General features: G+C 35.9%; 1 protein-coding gene across 2 annotated transcripts in view; it reads left to right on the forward strand.

The window, feature by feature from the left end:
• Positions 1 to 14687, forward strand: part of epha4l (eph receptor A4, like) — a 44071-nt gene extending 29384 nt beyond the window's left edge. The window contains exons 6-17 of one of the 2 annotated variants that reach the window (XM_053239770.1): positions 863 to 987; positions 1863 to 2022; positions 2404 to 2515; positions 2618 to 2667; positions 3845 to 3958; positions 4497 to 4682; positions 8874 to 8935; positions 9896 to 10105; positions 10734 to 10883; positions 11668 to 11876; positions 12574 to 12735; positions 13441 to 14687. In XM_053239770.1, the coding sequence (XP_053095745.1) occupies positions 863 to 987; positions 1863 to 2022; positions 2404 to 2515; positions 2618 to 2667; positions 3845 to 3958; positions 4497 to 4682; positions 8874 to 8935; positions 9896 to 10105; positions 10734 to 10883; positions 11668 to 11876; positions 12574 to 12735; positions 13441 to 13555 (1655 nt within the window). In that variant the 3' untranslated portion in view covers positions 13556 to 14687. The remainder of the gene's footprint in view (positions 1 to 862; positions 988 to 1862; positions 2023 to 2403; positions 2516 to 2617; positions 2668 to 3844; positions 3959 to 4496; positions 4683 to 8873; positions 8936 to 9895; positions 10106 to 10733; positions 10884 to 11667; positions 11877 to 12573; positions 12736 to 13440) is intronic. The other variant, XM_026934591.3, reaches the window with a different exon arrangement.
• Positions 14688 to 17167: the final 2480 nt, after the last annotated feature.

Below are 17167 nucleotides of genomic sequence, written 5' to 3' on the forward strand. Positions count from 1 at the left end.
CTGAAGCGCCTGTGTGAATTGTTGAAATTGAAAATGACAAAAACAACAAAAAATGAATAACTAACAGAAATGAAACACTAAACAGGCCTCATAGGATCCAGAGGTTTGTGTGCACTAACCAAGAACCTCATAAGACATTCACGGCTAATATCACTCTATAAACACTCATATACACGATAATAGAAATTTGTCTGGAAAATTTGTGTATTATGCTGCATTTTTTTTACTACCTCTAGATTTATTTCCTAAGTGTATATTACGTGATATTATTCCGCTCTTACACCTCTGATTATTCATACACATATTTAGAGGAAAGATACATAACAATACATTTTAAGGATGAAATAAAGTTGAATTATAAATGTGTTTTTCAGAATAACAGTACACATTACACTCATAAACAGCAAAATAACGTCAAATATAAGTCAAAACAAAACAACAAATTAATCTGTATTTTAAACTTTAAGAATATTATTTTAGTTATTTTATTCGTATTTTATTCATTTATTCAGCTTTTTTTTATTTGAGCCATACATATTGGGCTTCATTAGCCTATACTTGACAGACAGAGGAAATGTTTTGTCACGCACATTTACAGCTAGCTTGTATTTGATGTGTGTTTGTGTAGATGAAGCCCTGTCCTCTGTGTTGTCTTGCAGTCTAAAGCTGAGACTGTTCTCACTCTGTCCATCCATCTCCTGTTTGACTTTCTCACCCTGAACAAAACAGGGTTTAGCACAACAACAAAAGTGGGTTTAGCATTTGAATTGAGAGTTAAGCAGAGGGAGATGTAAGAGCTTCTCTTTTCTGACTGTGTTTAGACAGAAAGCAGTAACATGTGTCTTTCTATCTCTCTGTGCAGCTCCATCAACAGTGATGTCTGTGCAGAGTAAGGACGTCACCCGTGACACTCTTATACTCTTCTGGCAGGAGCCTGATAAACCCAATGGAGTCATACTGGAGTATGAGGTCAAATACTACGAAAAGGTTAGAGGACTCATGGGACATGTAGACATTGCTTCACAGTTCCAAAAATGCAAAACCTTTAGCTTAGCTGCTAGCTGTTTCAATTGCTAACACCAGTTTGCTCTTTAAAATACATTCACTAACAATGGTAATTAAGCTGTCTAGCTAAAGTTTCCTCAGGTGCTAAATACTAACTGCCTAATTTAGGTAATTTACCTTGTAAAAACAAAGGAAATGAACACAAAGAACACTCCTGAATGAGTTTGAGATATGTTGTGTATTTATCTTTAGTGTTAGCAGTTTAGATTTTAGTTACATTCGCTGATAATGGATATCTACCTAAAGTTACCACTAGAGGCTCTTGCTAGCTATCTAAATTCTAGCTTAAGTACTATCAGTTTAGACTGTTGAATTTGGCTGAAACACAAATATGCTCCTAAGGGAGATTAAGGTTGCTCAATTAACAGGCCTCCTAAAGTTGTTGCTAACTAGATAACTTAGCTAACCAGAGCTGCTTTATTGTGATTATGAACAAATTAGCATTGCTTGTACTGGAAATATTTGACAAAAGTATTACTTCATTTTCTCTCATTACTTCATTTTTAATTAATTCTCTCGTAACTGTATTGTAAACAAGCTGAATACATGCTGAGTCACTTTTCTGTCTCAATATTTGTGTAGCATCAAGAACACCTTAGAACAGAATAGTGAGTACACACAAGGACAGTTAAAGATAAAGAAATGTATCGAGAAACACTCCTTGTCTCCTGAGGGGACACATATGGGATAAACAGGAATTGAGTACTGACAAGCCTGGAAATAGCTATCAGACTTCCTCACTTGTGAACTTGTAACCTTCCTCTTTCCTTCCTTTACCCTTCCTTTCTCTCTGACAGGAGCAGAATGAGAGGAGTTATCGTATTGTAAAGACCACGTCTCGGAGTGTTAACATAAAGGACCTGACACCATTGACCTCCTATGTGTTTCATGTGCGCGCCCGCACCTCAGCCGGTTACGGAGATTTTAGCGCTCCACTGGAGGTCATGACTAACTCAGGTTAGTGTAAGACTTAGGAAAGTTATCGTCTGAGATTATATACATACAAAGACTGACTTAAACAATGGTGCATTTTCCTGTAGAAGTCAGAATGATTAATGGTTTTTGTAAATCATTTTAAAGTCCTGGTGAAATCCAGCCACCAATCAGAGACATCTCTGTAACCACGGAAATGGAACTGAACAGCAACCAAACACTTTTTAACACTTTTTTTTCTAGTTTTAGCTATAGATCCATAGTATAAAAGTACCTTTGAACATTCACTTCTAACTGTATTAACGATAACTATTAACTGTGTAAGGTAGACTAATATAGCAACGTAAATATTAAAATGATATTTGAAGGACAGGCGATGAAATAAAAAATGTTTCTCTCTGTCAGTGCCGTCTCCTGTGGTGGGAGAAGGCATGAACCCCACCATCCTTCTGCTGTGTGCTTGTGGCAGCGTCGTTCTGCTCCTCATTCTTGCCTGTGCCTTCCTCATCAGAAAGAGGTCTGTGCCTGTAATCCTACTGTGTGTCCTCTGTGTGTGTGTCCTTTGTGTGTATTGTGTGTATTGTGTGCAGCAGCCGTTAAATTAGTTGTTTATTTTCAGGAGGGCCAAATACAGCAAAGCCAAGCAAGATGAAGAGAAAAACCAACCAGGTACAAATCATTGCATACAAATCATTTAGGCTACTTAAAGACAGACAAAAGCTTCATTTCTATGCTTTCATACCTGCAATTTATCTAGTTCTAGACTTTATTTAGTTATAAATTGCAAGCTTTATCTGGTTCTAGAATTTCTATGGTTATAGGTTTATATATATATATATATATATATATATATATATATATATATATATATATATATATATATACATATATGGTTCTGGAATTATCTGGTTCTGTGCCTCATCAGGTTCTGGGTTTTATTTGGTTTGCTGTTTGGGGTCATAAGTTTACATACACCTTGCAGAAGCTGCAAAATGATAATAATTAACATTTAATAAGACGGATCATAAAATTTGCATTTTGTTTTTGGTTCCAGGGTTTTGGCTGTTTTTCTTGTTTTGTTTGATTCTTAGGTTCTTGATTTATCTGACTCAGTGGCTCATCAGGCTCATCAGGTTTATTTGGTTTGTGTTTTATCATGTCCTGGGTTTTAAGTGGTTCTATGTTTAATCTGGTTCTGTATATTATCAGGTCTTGAGTTTATATGACTGTGTACTGGTATCTTAAACAGTTTCATGTTACTCAAAGTTTATTGGCACATGTTGTGAACATGTCTGTGGTGTTATGTGGTCTTAAAGAGTTAAAAACAACCTCACTTAAAATGTACTGTGTGTATTTTTATCTGTACTGAGTTATGTGTGATTATATTGCTGTGTTGATTAAAGCTTGCCTCTGATTTTGATTTTTCCTGTAGCTCTATTCGTAGAGGTAGATTAAAAGAGAACACGTTTACATTTATAATAGGGAAGGTATGGTTAGCTGAATCCAAATACAGATCTAACACACTTTCCAAGCCTGATCATGAAATGCTGAGGTGTATCAGGTGTGTTGGGACATTACCAATTTTTACTGGACTCAGCTGAACATACAGGACCACAGATGGGTTCCCCTGATATAAAATGGCAGCGTGACCATTAAGCTCAGCAGTGTCACGCAGACACATAGTACTCAAATAGCTAATATAAGAGTGGAAGCTAATCAGGTCACAGGAGTGAATAGCAGGATTTAGCACTTGTTTAGGCAAATGAACCAAGATCTACTGACACGAAATGAAGGTACTATATGTGTGTGCATTGATGTATGATTGGATGTGTGTGTGTGTGTGTAGGAGTGAGGGTGTATGTGGATCCATTTACCTACGAGGACCCGAACCAAGCCATCCGAGAGTTCGCCAAGGAGATTGACGCCTCCTGTATCAAGATTGAAAAAGTCATCGGCGTTGGTAAGAGCTGGTCATCATTCATCAGCTTTAATGGTGACACAGTAAGAGTTTCTGTGTGTGTCAGTGTGTTAGAGCCGTCAATTACTGAAACGCACATGAATTTTGATGCATGCAAAGAAGAATGAGGCTGTAATTGTAAACTACCTTAGACAGAAGGAATCAGAAGGTTACATATTTAATATTCAAAACAATTTATTGAGTTTAAATACATACATTTCATGTTTCAGATTAATTTTTATTTACTTACCAGCAGTGATGCCAGTAACTGTCAGATATTTAGCTACATTTAAAATCTTTTCTACTCAAATCCAAAAAAAGGTCAAACTCCAAATGTCTCTGTATTCACTAAATATGCTCACTACGTAGGTTACAACATATAAGTGGCTCTACTAAGTGTTGGAAATTGTTAACAGTTTTCTTGCGACACTTACAGAATCAAATGTGGATGTTTTGCCTTTGAATAGACAAATACATGAACATGTAAATAGTTCTCAGAAAGTAAAATATATATTCTGACAGCACAATTGTGTATGTGCAGGTGAGTACGGCGAGGTTTGCTGCGGTCGTCTGAAGTTCCCCGCGAAGCGTGAGGTGTGTGTGGCCATTAAGACGCTAAAGGCTGGGTTTACAGAGCAGCAGAGGCGGGACTTCCTGAGCGAGGCGAGCATCATGGGCCAGTTTGATCATCCCAACATCATCCGTCTGGAGGGCGTAGTCACCATGTGTGAGTTTCTGCTCCTTTTCCATACACTTAAATACTATTTTGTACATTTATTGTTTTAAATATTTACACTTGCATAGATTTTAAAGGAGAAAAAATGTGTTGCTTTCTTAAGAAAAAAAACAAAGATGGCAATATCATAATTCATGAACTATAATGTTTCAGATTTTTATTATTTATTTACCCACATTATTTTCAGTAAATATTTGCAGGTAATTATATGCTAGATTTGCTAGTATTATATTGTTCCTTCATCTACAAATAGGTAAAATAGCAGATGGCTTCCGATTCACTCTATATACTTACTACATGTTATACATGATGTGACATAATACACTTTGTAGTGCATTATATGTCCAATATAAGACTATTTGTGATTCAGCCACCAGAAGGGAGCGAATATGTCTGTTGAAAATTGTTAAATACTTAAAAATATGTAAAAAATACTTTTGAGACAGTTAAATTTAAAAATGATACATAATTTTAAAGATATGTATAATTAGAGTAAAAATGTAAGCCATATTAAGCCAACACATTTATTTAGTCACCAAAAGTCAATAAACATGTAAACAAAAGTCAGTAAACACACAATAAATGGTTAATAAAAATAAATGGTTTATTTTTATTACTTATTATTTTATATTTTATTACTTATTCTGAATAAATATATATTGTGTGTATGTGCGTGTATGTGTGCGTTCATGTGTGCATGTGTGTGTGTGTACGTGTGTGTGTGTGCATGTGTGTATTACACCATAAAGCACTGACAAAATCTTTACTCTTACTTTCTCTCCAGCTCAGATGTACACACACACACACACACACACACACACACACACATATGTACACGCACACACAGACACACACACAGCGTGTGTTAGTGACAGATGCTGTAGGTGTTGTAAAAAGCCCAGAAGATCCGGTAGCATTTCAGAGCCATTAATCAAAGTGTCACATCTAAATGTGTTTGACTGTCACCCTATAGCTTTTCCCTATAGCCTACAACACTGTGTGTGTGTGTGTGTGTGAGAGAGAGAGCAACAAGTGGAGTGACTCTTAATGTGTTGGGGGGTGGGTGGCTAGGGGCATTGAGTGTCACTCTATATGTGCGTCTCTATATCTTTCAGCCCTGCCGTATGTGTGTGTGTGTGTGTGTGTGAGTAAGAGTGGCTCTTAATATGTTTAGGGTTTGGGGTCAGTCTGTTACCTAATATCCACCACTTAACGCCCCACACCTCTACGTCCATCTCACACTGAGCCTCACAGCCGCTGTGTGAACTCATTAACACATTTGCCTTACTTTCACACTTAAAGTGACATTTCACTATGGTGTAACATATTTTCTCATCCCTTGTTGTTGTGTAGACATGAGCAGCAACAACACGTTCAGCATTGTCATTCTGGCATTCTGTCCCATGTCTGATTTTTAGTTTGGTTTTCGGTATCTGAACACTTCTGAAGCACAAACCTGCTACAAACTAGTTCAAGCAGATGGGATATAATTTAAACTAGATTAGTGTTAGATACCATTAGAGAGCTATTTTCAGATTTCTGTTTACAGGTTGATATGCACAAGTAAATAAAACCATAATTTTGTCAGCTAACTTGACAAGTGCTGAATAAAAGACAGTTATAGCAAACATTAGTGAGACAAACAACTGATAGGTTATTATTAAAGCTGTAGAGTTAAATTTTCAAAAAGTGCCTGTACATGACTATAGTACTTATAGACATGCCTCAGTTTGAGGGGCTCATGTCAAGCCATGGCCTCTCTGGTGTGAAAAATTGACAAAAATACAACCCCCCACCCCCACCCCAAAATGGTAAAACTACTGCTGTGACTGGGGGAAAAGACTGGGCCTCAAATTGACATGCTTAACTATTAAAGGTTAGATTTAAGCAATATCACACAAGCAAGAGTGCGCTTACACTGAATATCAATATTAAGTATTACCAGGCGATTATGAGTGCAATATTGCTTTCATACTACAGTTGTATAAACAAGAAATTAATATTGAGTAAGTGACATTTTTGGACAAAACATGGCCAAATGTTCTGTTTATTTTTGCCCTGCTAGCAGATGTAGAACCCGAGGAAGCCACATTCACTTCATAGCCTGGCGGCTAGCTGGCTGACTAGCTCACACTGATTTGTACATTCCTGTTAAAGGTGCTTCCGGTAAAAATTGGCTTCCCTTCTTCCTTTTCATCTTCATCTGATGAGGTTTCATATTTTAAGTCAAAAGTTATATTCCTGAAAAGTATCATTTGCCATGTGCACTGACTGATGACATTAACTCTACTGTAGAAAGGGTTTCGAACTAGGAAGTGGAATTTTACGTAGTGAACATCCCAGTGCGGTTGTAGTAAATATAGGCACTCTTGGAACGCCATTTGACCAAGCAAATTAGTGGCCCGGCAGTAACTGTTGTAAAATATGGCTCAAAGGAAGATTTTGCACTCCATTTCATGATTTCACTTTTGACTAAGGCCACCAACTTTGTTATTAACTTTATAAAAACAGAGCATAAACGCACATTTCTCTGTCCAGCGATCTTTAAATCTTCTTTTGCATGTGATTGGCTGCAAAAAGCCACAACAGAGGATCTGTTTCAGAGGCTACAAAAAAAAAACTGAAGCTGCTGAACTATAGCCAGTTTTTTCATTGGTTCTGCTACCACATTTTTGAATGCTAGTTCGATTCCCTGAAATACATCGCTGGGTCCACATCTGGACCAGTTGACGACCCTTGAACTAGAGGGACAAACGAAGAATTGTTAACATGCTAAATAGAAATTTTTTTTTCTAAGAGTATAGGAATGTTAACACAAACAGTTCTGTGTGTTAGTTTAACAGGGTATGTTGTATGAGCTAGTTATTAGTAAGTGTTTTCAGAACATTGCAGGAATGTTATTTTAGTTACTTTACTTAGCAACGGTCGAATACATTACTGAACATTCAGATGTCTTCTCAGTTAGCTGCGTCGGTGTTAAAGTCACATCTACTGACAGTTTGTTAGTATTAGTAATTTATCTGCAAGAAGAACAGACTTAGATTACATTTACAGATTAAATTTAATCTGAAATCTCTGGCATCCTACGAGCAGCTGGCCCCATGTTGATCAAAGTGCTGATATGTTAGATATTTATTTAAGTTATTTGTAACACTGAACATTTGGTAAGAGGTTAAAATGGGCAGACACTTAATGAAAATGATCAGTGCTTTAATTTTCCTCTCTGTTAATGCCCCTTAGAAACCTGAAACACCTCCCGTAAGTCTGCTGCTCTTTGTGGCAGGAGTAACGAATCTGAGTATTGTATTTGCATAATGTAAAAGCCTGCAAATTAAATCATAATATGCAAATGAGACCACAGCAGGAGCTCAGCCCACGCTTCTGCTCCTTTGCGCCTTCTTGCGTTTTTGTTGGTGTTCTTTTATATATTGTCTTAGTGTCTCTAATTCTCAAAGCTTATTTATGCTTCGTTAACAACGAGTTCGCTGTGGAGTTCATGGCCAAATTCAGGCACACACACACCACACATGGCAAATATTGAATTTGTCTTTTAATGTGGAGGATAAAAGGGGGTGTGTCTGGGAAATCGAGGCAGGGAGGAGACATCAGGTTCAAAGGTTAGCTGTTCCCCTGGCCTTCTCGAAGAGCTGTCAATCAAATCTGCCTGGAGGTCACATGAGAGGCCAATGGCAACAAAGATGGCTGACAATGTGTCTGTCTGGGCCTCCTTAGCTACACTTCCTCGTCACGGACGCACCATTAAGCAGCTGTCAGTCAGAGAGGCCGCACCAAGTGTGTGTTTTTGTATGAGCGTGTGTATCTGGTGTCGATTTGCCCTCAAATAACAAAAAGGAATTTGTTGATTTATGTGAGTTTGGATAATTCTCAGTTGAGGATAAAGTAGGGGCTATTATTTAGCTACTGAATCGTCTACAAGGTGTTTCTGTGTGCACAGCTCAAAGCAACATTCTTCATAGATTTTTTTTAAAAATCAGAACTTGTTATAGAATAAATAGACTTCAATTAAACATCCACATTTTTAATCCTAATCAGCGCAACTGTCTCTGCTATGTTAAAAAGGCTGTAAAAAAATCTTAGCATTACATGCAGAGGTTTCTGTTTAAATTGTGACTTGCAAAATATTTGCAAATGGTATTTAATTGTGTTTCTTGCATTCTACAGGCAAGCCGATTATGATCATCACTGAATACATGGAGAACGGCTCTCTGGACGTGTTTCTCAGAGTAAGTGTGACGCTGGATCTGTGTTGTATTAAATATTCTTTTATACTTGAAATGAACGTGTGTGATGTTGACTCAGCTAACAAATGTTAAATCTTAACATTTAATATATAATATATATATAACTTAATATATTGTGAAGATTCTGGAATGGTACATGGTACATGGTACACTTTAAATAATAATTAATGAGTAATCAGGCATTACTATAGTAGTTCTTTATTATTTAATCAACAGTACAATAAGCTCACTTTACTGTAATCAAATTCTCAATTAATTATTCACTGGATGCTAATGAAAGTAGAATAACGTAGTAATGAAACTCAGGTCATTGTGATGACCTTTCAATAATTAGGAAAGTAAGTAAACTTTCATTTCTGTGCTATTCATTGCATGGGAATCAGTTTGTACGTGGGAATAACTTCAGTTTTTATGACTCATTTAAGTATAAGTTTTTAAGTACCATAAAATGTTACCCAGACCTTATATATTGTATGCATAATATTCAGAAATTAAAAGAATGAGATAGATGCTTCCCTAGTACCATCTAACTAAGTTCAAAAATTAGCTGAGTACGAAAATTTGACATATAGATAAAGTGAAGATGTTCAAGGGTAAGCAAGATTAGCAACAGGTTTCCAAGTTCATCCATCGTGAGAAATGCTTCAGGGACCCGCCTGAAAACAAACTTCTAAAAGCCAGGAACAATTGTGATTATTTAAAATTAGAATTTGGTTCATATTTTACAGACATTAGTCATTATTTAACACTTTAATTTCACCTTTTTACTCTCAGGCCCAAATCACCCAGCTTATCCTATAAATATGATTTTAACCTGTGATTTTTCATTAAGGAATTTGAGAATTAGGATTAAGAATTATAGTTCTGTATGAGCTGGAGCCAGTGAATTATGTTGATTGGTGATTTAGTTTGATGTTCTTTTTCATTTTTCACCTTTTACAGAAGAATGATGGGCGTTTCACAGTCATTCAGCTGGTTGGTATCCTGCGTGGCATCGCTTCAGGGATGAAGTATCTATCAGACATGAGTTATGTCCACAGAGACCTGGCAGCACGAAACATCCTGGTCAACAGCAATCTGGTGTGTAAAGTGTCTGATTTCGGCATGTCCAGAGTGCTGGAGGACAAACCTGAGGGAGCTTATACAACACGGGTAAGAGAGAGAGAGAGAAAGAGAGAGACAGCATTATTATATTAATAAATTATTGTTTTAATCTTCTAGCATCTGAAAGTAGTTCACATTCTCAAAACCTGTTTCTGTTTAATCGGTTGTCAAAAAACTGCTTACTATTCAGATATGCATTATTAAAAGCTGAGAAAAAAATTGTTTAGCTGGTTGGGAATTTTTCATATATACACTGGCCTCATAACTCTAGCGCAAAACTAAACTTCAGTCATGAAACATGTCTAGGTTGATTGAATACATTTGAGTTAAGAGGGAACTTGTTTAACATTTTTAACAATTAAGACCTGATGTTGATTAATGACTGAATGATGTAATCTTTTTGGGGAAAAAAATTGAACTTCACAAAATTGTATTAGCCTTTGTAAAGTTCTTGCCAGTGAACTCAGACTATTGGATACTAGAGTATGTCTTTTTCACTTGTTGCCTCTTGTTCTTTTTTATAGGCTTATGCAAATTTGTCCCATAATACCATAACCTGTAACATTCATCCCAATAACACACTATTTAATTAAGCTAAAATATTCAGAGAAAAAAACGAGTGCAAGTATGTCTGCCTGTGTGGGCATATTGGTGTGAACATATCTGTAAATCATAGGGAGGAAAGATTCCGATTCGCTGGACAGCCCCAGAAGCCATCGCATACAGGAAGTTCACTTCAGCCAGTGACGTGTGGAGCTACGGCATCGTCATGTGGGAGGTGATGTCATACGGAGAGCGGCCATACTGGGACATGAGTAACCAGGATGTAAGTACAAAAGCCTCTAATACCAGTTTCACAATTACATTCTGTATAACTATTAATGGTTATACTGCAAATTCAAAATATGTTCAGATTTTGTGAGTTTGCATTATGTGTACTTTTATTTTATTTTATTTTTTACTTTGAATGATCTTCTTTATAAATGTCTTTGTGCACAAGGAACACTGTTAAAGTTAAATGCTCTGTGGATTATCCAAACAGCTCAACTAATATTTTCTATATTTTATTAATATAAATGAATTAACTGATGTATCTTGTAGTTGGTTGGTTTGGTTTGACACTTTACTTTATCTATCTCTTTATATAAAGACAAAAAGAAATGGAAATTGGAACATATTATTATCCAAAATGTGAAATATTTCATATGTATTTTATGGGAATAATGTAAGACGGGACTTGGTTTCCATCCATCTTACTTTGATTGGAGTCAGATTTAGATCCTAGCCTGCAATCAATCAAGGGGGACTACTCGCCTCCTGCAACACAACTGGTACTCACATTTGTGAGTGCATGGCAAAAATCAGAGGCTGTTTAGAGGCAGGCAAAAGTCTCTGCACGTTAGTGGAAGAGCACAAAGAAGAATTTTGTTTTTTGGTGATTGATACAAATGAATCATGACCATGTAAAAAAATATTTTAGGATATTCTGAAATCCAGTGTTCATCTCTTATGATAAATACAGTAATGATATATTGTTATGAATTAGATTTATATACTGTATAGATAGCAGATTGCCTGTGCCACACTGACCTCTGCTCCCTGTTTCCTAGGTTATAAAGGCAATAGAGGAAGGGTACAGGTTACCAGCACCGATGGAGTGTCCTGTAGCACTGCACCAGCTCATGTTGGAGTGCTGGCAGAGAGAGCGCAGCGAGCGGCCCAAATTCAGCCAGATCGTCAACATGCTGGACAAACTGATCCGCAACCCGAACACACTCAAGAGGATGGGAGGAGAGACAAGCAGGTCACACACACAAAAGTACATAAGTACTTCTTTTAAATGAATATCCATGCATGCAAAGACCAAAGCCTGTATATGATGTTTCTGTTCCAAATGTCTGAAAACTCTAATGGCCAAAGAAAATATAAATTCTTGGGTTTTTCCATGAACTACTATTATCTTGGAAAAAGCTGAACAAGTGCAGCAAAATAACACCAATACAGCTCCTGCCACACACACACCCAGTCGTGGGAAGTTACTATTTCTACACAGTATGCTAATATAATTTGACACTAAAGGTTACCATATTTCCCAGAGATCATCCTTTTGAGTAATTGTAACTCAGCACAAATTTGGAAGTCGAAAATATTCTGACAGCTCAGTTTAGTCATGACATAATTTTGATGCTTCTCATTATGGCAGAACCTTTGGAAGTTCAGTTTTTGATTGATGTTAAATAAAATTGCATCATAATTTCACACACACACACACACACACACACACACACACACACATATATATATTACATTGTCTGTATAAAATATAAGCTAGCTAGTACAATCTTTAGCCTCAACCGTTAGCTAGTTTATGCCTTCTGTTGTATATAAATATCAAACATATCAAATGATAACTTATGCTTATATTTGAATTTGTGCTACCTCATATTTGCGTCAAACTAGAGAAACCTTGCACTTGCCTTCTAAATTAAACACAGTATTGGTCTGTTTATCCTCAGGTCCCACCCATCAGCACTAAACCACACCCCCTCCATTGAGCCGTCCCCTTCATTCAGTTCAGCGGAGGAGTGGCTGAAAGTTATCGGTCTGGAGAAATACAGAGAAAACTTTGCTAAGGCTGGACACAGCAGCCTGGAAAGTATTATACACATGAATCAAGAGTAAGTATTTTTACACACAAGCAAACTTGTACACACATATTTCAGATACATTTTTATTTATTTATTTATTTTTACTGACACTAATGGTCATTGATTTTTCTGATTGTTCAATTGTACATTCATACTCAACACAGGATTCATGCTGAAATGTGCTCTCTGCCATCTTCACCTCACCTCAGAACAACCACAGGATTTTTTTTAAGCCTAGGAGAGTTAACCAAATCCCAAATAGCTCCCTATTAATTATACAAGCTCACTACATAGGATATAACATAATGGCCTTGTAGACCCTACGTAGTGCACTAAATGCCATTTGAGATTCAGTTACAAAAATAGCGACCCCCACAAATCCCTGTTGGAAATTGTTAATTACTTACGTGGAATATTATTTTTAACACACTTGTATTTTATATTTCACTAGAAAATTGATCAAGTTTATTGATACAGTTTAGAAATATCTAAATAATGAAGTACGGTATAAATGGCATGCACTTATGCAGAGCACTTTTCCTACATAGCGACATAAGGGTCATTTAGCCGCAAGATTTCACAACGTTTAATAAGTTTAAGCATCAGGTGAGATGTTAAACATTGAAAAGTGGCTTTTTTATTAAATATAAGTGGAAAATATTATTGAGATTTGACTAATATTCAACAGTACTAATCCATGCACACTTTCCCTAATCATTTCCTCACTCTTCACAGAGATTTGGCCAAAATTGGAATCTCCTCAAGTGCACATCAGAAGAAAATCCTGAACAGTCTCCAGGAAATCCTGTCTGGAATACAACAAATAGAAGAGATAAAGCTTCCTGTCTGATCTGTGACAGTGCCATTTAAACCACCATGAATGACAATATGGAAACAAGATGGATATAATATTTTAACTACTCACGCACTTTAATTGGATACGGACAGTAGCAGACAGTGGAATAGCTGCACTTTTGATGGACTAGCCTGTATCTCATGGTCTTCCTGACTGAGGATTTCTGAGGGAGAACACGAAAAACTGTTGCTTCTCTGCAAAATAATACTGATATAGATTCAGGATTTCGTATCGGAGTCCACTTTTGAACAGACTGTGAAAGTGACACTTGAATGAGCAGTGAGAATACTTTTGCTGTTTTTTTGAATGAAGGGAAGCAACATCGTCCCCTTCAGGTCATCGTCTGAACAGCGCTCTTGTTGATGGATACAAGTGACTTTTTTTCATTTCTTGGTCCTCTTAAATACAGATTTTTTTTTTTTGCTTGAGTGTGTATTTCAGGAACTATTCAATTCAAGATGCCTGGTGACTTTTGAACTTTTGAAAAAAAAAAACTTTACTGTCTAAAAGGAATGAAGGTCCACAATTCAGAAATATTTCTAAGAGGACTAGGAGCAGATATGCAGTGTACAGAGAACATGTGAACCCAGGTATGATATGGCTTGAGGCTACTTTTATTTGGAGTTCCTCAAAAAAGTCAGAATTATCTGAAAAACGCAACGTATTTTCCAGACCATACTTTTTTCAATTTAAAACTTGCATCACCTTCACTATCACTGTCGTCACTATAAACAACATTAAGCTAATGTGAAAATTCTAGCATATACTTTGCTTCACTGTACCTGCAAATAAAGCATTTTTGAATGTCCAGAAATACAGTAACTGTATTTTGTAGCTAATTTTCTTTAAATACTTTGCCTGATTTAACCTAGTCCTGTACTGTATGTCTTTTTCTTAATCTATGACCAAGTCCATGTTTTGGTGGACATTTTACAGATTAATGTAGCTTCTTTAAATGACCTAAACAATCAGTTTTCTATTGTACATAAAGCAATACTGTAATAAATATAATTTGTGAAGTGCCAGTGTAAAATCTGTCTAAATATATGCCAAGTTTAGAGGTGAACTGAATGTATTATAAACCTGGTGCATTTTCTAATAAAATGGACAACACCTAACCAGCGTCTCTCTCTTTCTTCAATTCTTTCCATGCAGCATCATGTCTTTAATGAGGATTCCTTCTGCCTGAATATAAAGAGACTGCAACGAGACATCCTGAGAAACTCATCACTGTGTTACACAGCAATCCACCAGTGTGTATTTGTGTAGAATATGAGATTGGTTTGCCAAACACATATTAAGGTCACATCTTAAATGGGGAATGCTTGTTAAACATGTGCCATTTGTTTCAGAGAGATGCTACGAGAAGCGACCTGTGAAAAAAATCATTATTTTACATGTTTGCTGAGGCTCTTTATTAGTGCTCCTCCAGAAACTATTGTCATTATAGACAGCAGAGATCAAAACAAAGATAGTAACCAGAAGTAAGTCAAGGAACATAGGCACACTCAGATTAGCAGCTATGAGAACCTAGGAGAACCAGGAAACTAGACGAATGAAGAGAATAAGAGTAAGAACGAAAAAATAATAATGTGGTTTCATCATGTTGGAATTTGTCTGAACAGTTCATTTTTTTTCACACTTGGAATTTGGCAGTTTCTAAGGAAATTCAGACAACACGAAATGGATCCATTGACACCTACAATAGCTAGAAGTTAGCTAAACCATATTGTAACTGGTTGTTCATAAGATATATTCCTATTGTTTATTATGTTAGAACTAAAAAACACTGGGCTGTTATTGGAAAATAATCAGTGATGGGATGGTTTGATCCATTACCACTCTGAAATAAATTGTTTTTCTATAACAGCATGTCCCAAAGTATTTTATTTGAAGTGCTGTCCTGAAGACTTTCCCGTGGTTTAAAACTTATTGACGCTGACATCCGAGACTCCTGACACCTGAGACTCCTTCCGTAAATGTTAAAGATCTCTCATTACAGAAATCTTCACCATATTAATGTTTTTGTTTGTTAAATAACAATACTTTTTTATCCATTTATTAGATTATGTAGATCATCCACCATACAAGTCTCTGTGAATAAGCTGCTACTATAAAAATAGTAATGTATTAGAACAAACACATTGATATAAACTTGTGATTTGCCTTGCAACTGGAATTATTATCAGAGCTGCTCTTATAGAAAATAGAAAACACTCTCTGACCAATCAGATTGAAGAATTCAACATAGCTGTGATATGTCATTAACAGAAAACAATAATGGTTTGATAGACATTATGCTCCTACTTTTAACAGTGGAACACTTTTGACATTTTGTCAGTCATATTTGTTAATAATTTGAAGTTACACACTGTCAAGTTTGAGATTTCAGAAAATTCCTTTTTCAGCTGGAAAAAATGATGTGAATGATTTTTGAATTGCAAGTAATTGAGGTAGTACTGACATGATGTGAACACACTTCCCTGACAATTACATTATATTGAACTACTGGATAATACAACAAGAGCTCCAGAAAATCACGGTATAATCCATAATGGAGACATAAAACAAAATCATTTTAAAAGCCAAGACTGTGGCCTTAATATATTTGGAAAACAGTCCCTGATCATGTCAGCCATCACACCAAGCATAAATTCATAAGATTCAGTTCCACAGACCAGACCCCAGACTCCTAGACAAGGACTGTTCTTTTTCATCTTTGTCGTTCCTTTATCTCTGTCCAAGAAGCCTGCTCATGTTTTGGGGACATTTCACAGATCAATGTGTTTCCCGGCACACTAAATCATTTCCACAGTGCATTTTTATATGTACATAAATCATTGTTTTGCTATGATATGAACATAATTGATGAAATGCCAATGTTAAATCTGTTTTAAACATATGCAAATAATAAAATAAAAACAGTATCTGAATGTATTACATGATGTGACATTTTGTATTAGACTCTTACAATATGTGATTTATTCATCCAGCTTAAAATATTTCTTCCTTTCTGTATTTTGATTAATTTAGACACATGTAGCTTAAGTTTTATATGGAATTTTGTATGTAGTTTGTAAAATAAAGATGAAACTAAAGAGGCCATGTCATTCCCTGAGAATGAATACATCTCTAGCGTTACACCTTTAGCATTTAATGTGTAAGGATTGACATGGTTCCCCAATTCAGTATGGGATTGTTACAGTATTGTATAAAAACTTTATAGTTAGTAGTTATATAACTGACACTAGATATGAATTGATATTCTGAAGTGTGATTTCATATATATAATAATCAAATCAGATAATCAAAAATACAGCTAATTTATGTCCTCTAAGGCTACAATAAGCTAATGTCACCACACAACTATTAGCAACACATTAAAGTATAGTTTTTTGTTTGTCATTGTGGTTATTTCTGTAATTAACAAATTAATACAATTAACAGTAATATTCCCATCTTTAATTTTTAACTTGCTCTGACTGCTTATGTGATACAGAACAGAAGATTATCTAGTTATGCTAATTGTGCTATTGCTTTATTTAGGCTGCACTGCTGTATAGATTTATAGTCCTTCCCCACGTCCTCCCTGCATTATTTGCGGAT

This window comes from Pangasianodon hypophthalmus, chromosome 14, assembly GCF_027358585.1.
Source record: "Pangasianodon hypophthalmus isolate fPanHyp1 chromosome 14, fPanHyp1.pri, whole genome shotgun sequence".
NCBI classification, from domain to species: Eukaryota; Metazoa; Chordata; class Actinopteri; order Siluriformes; family Pangasiidae; genus Pangasianodon; species Pangasianodon hypophthalmus.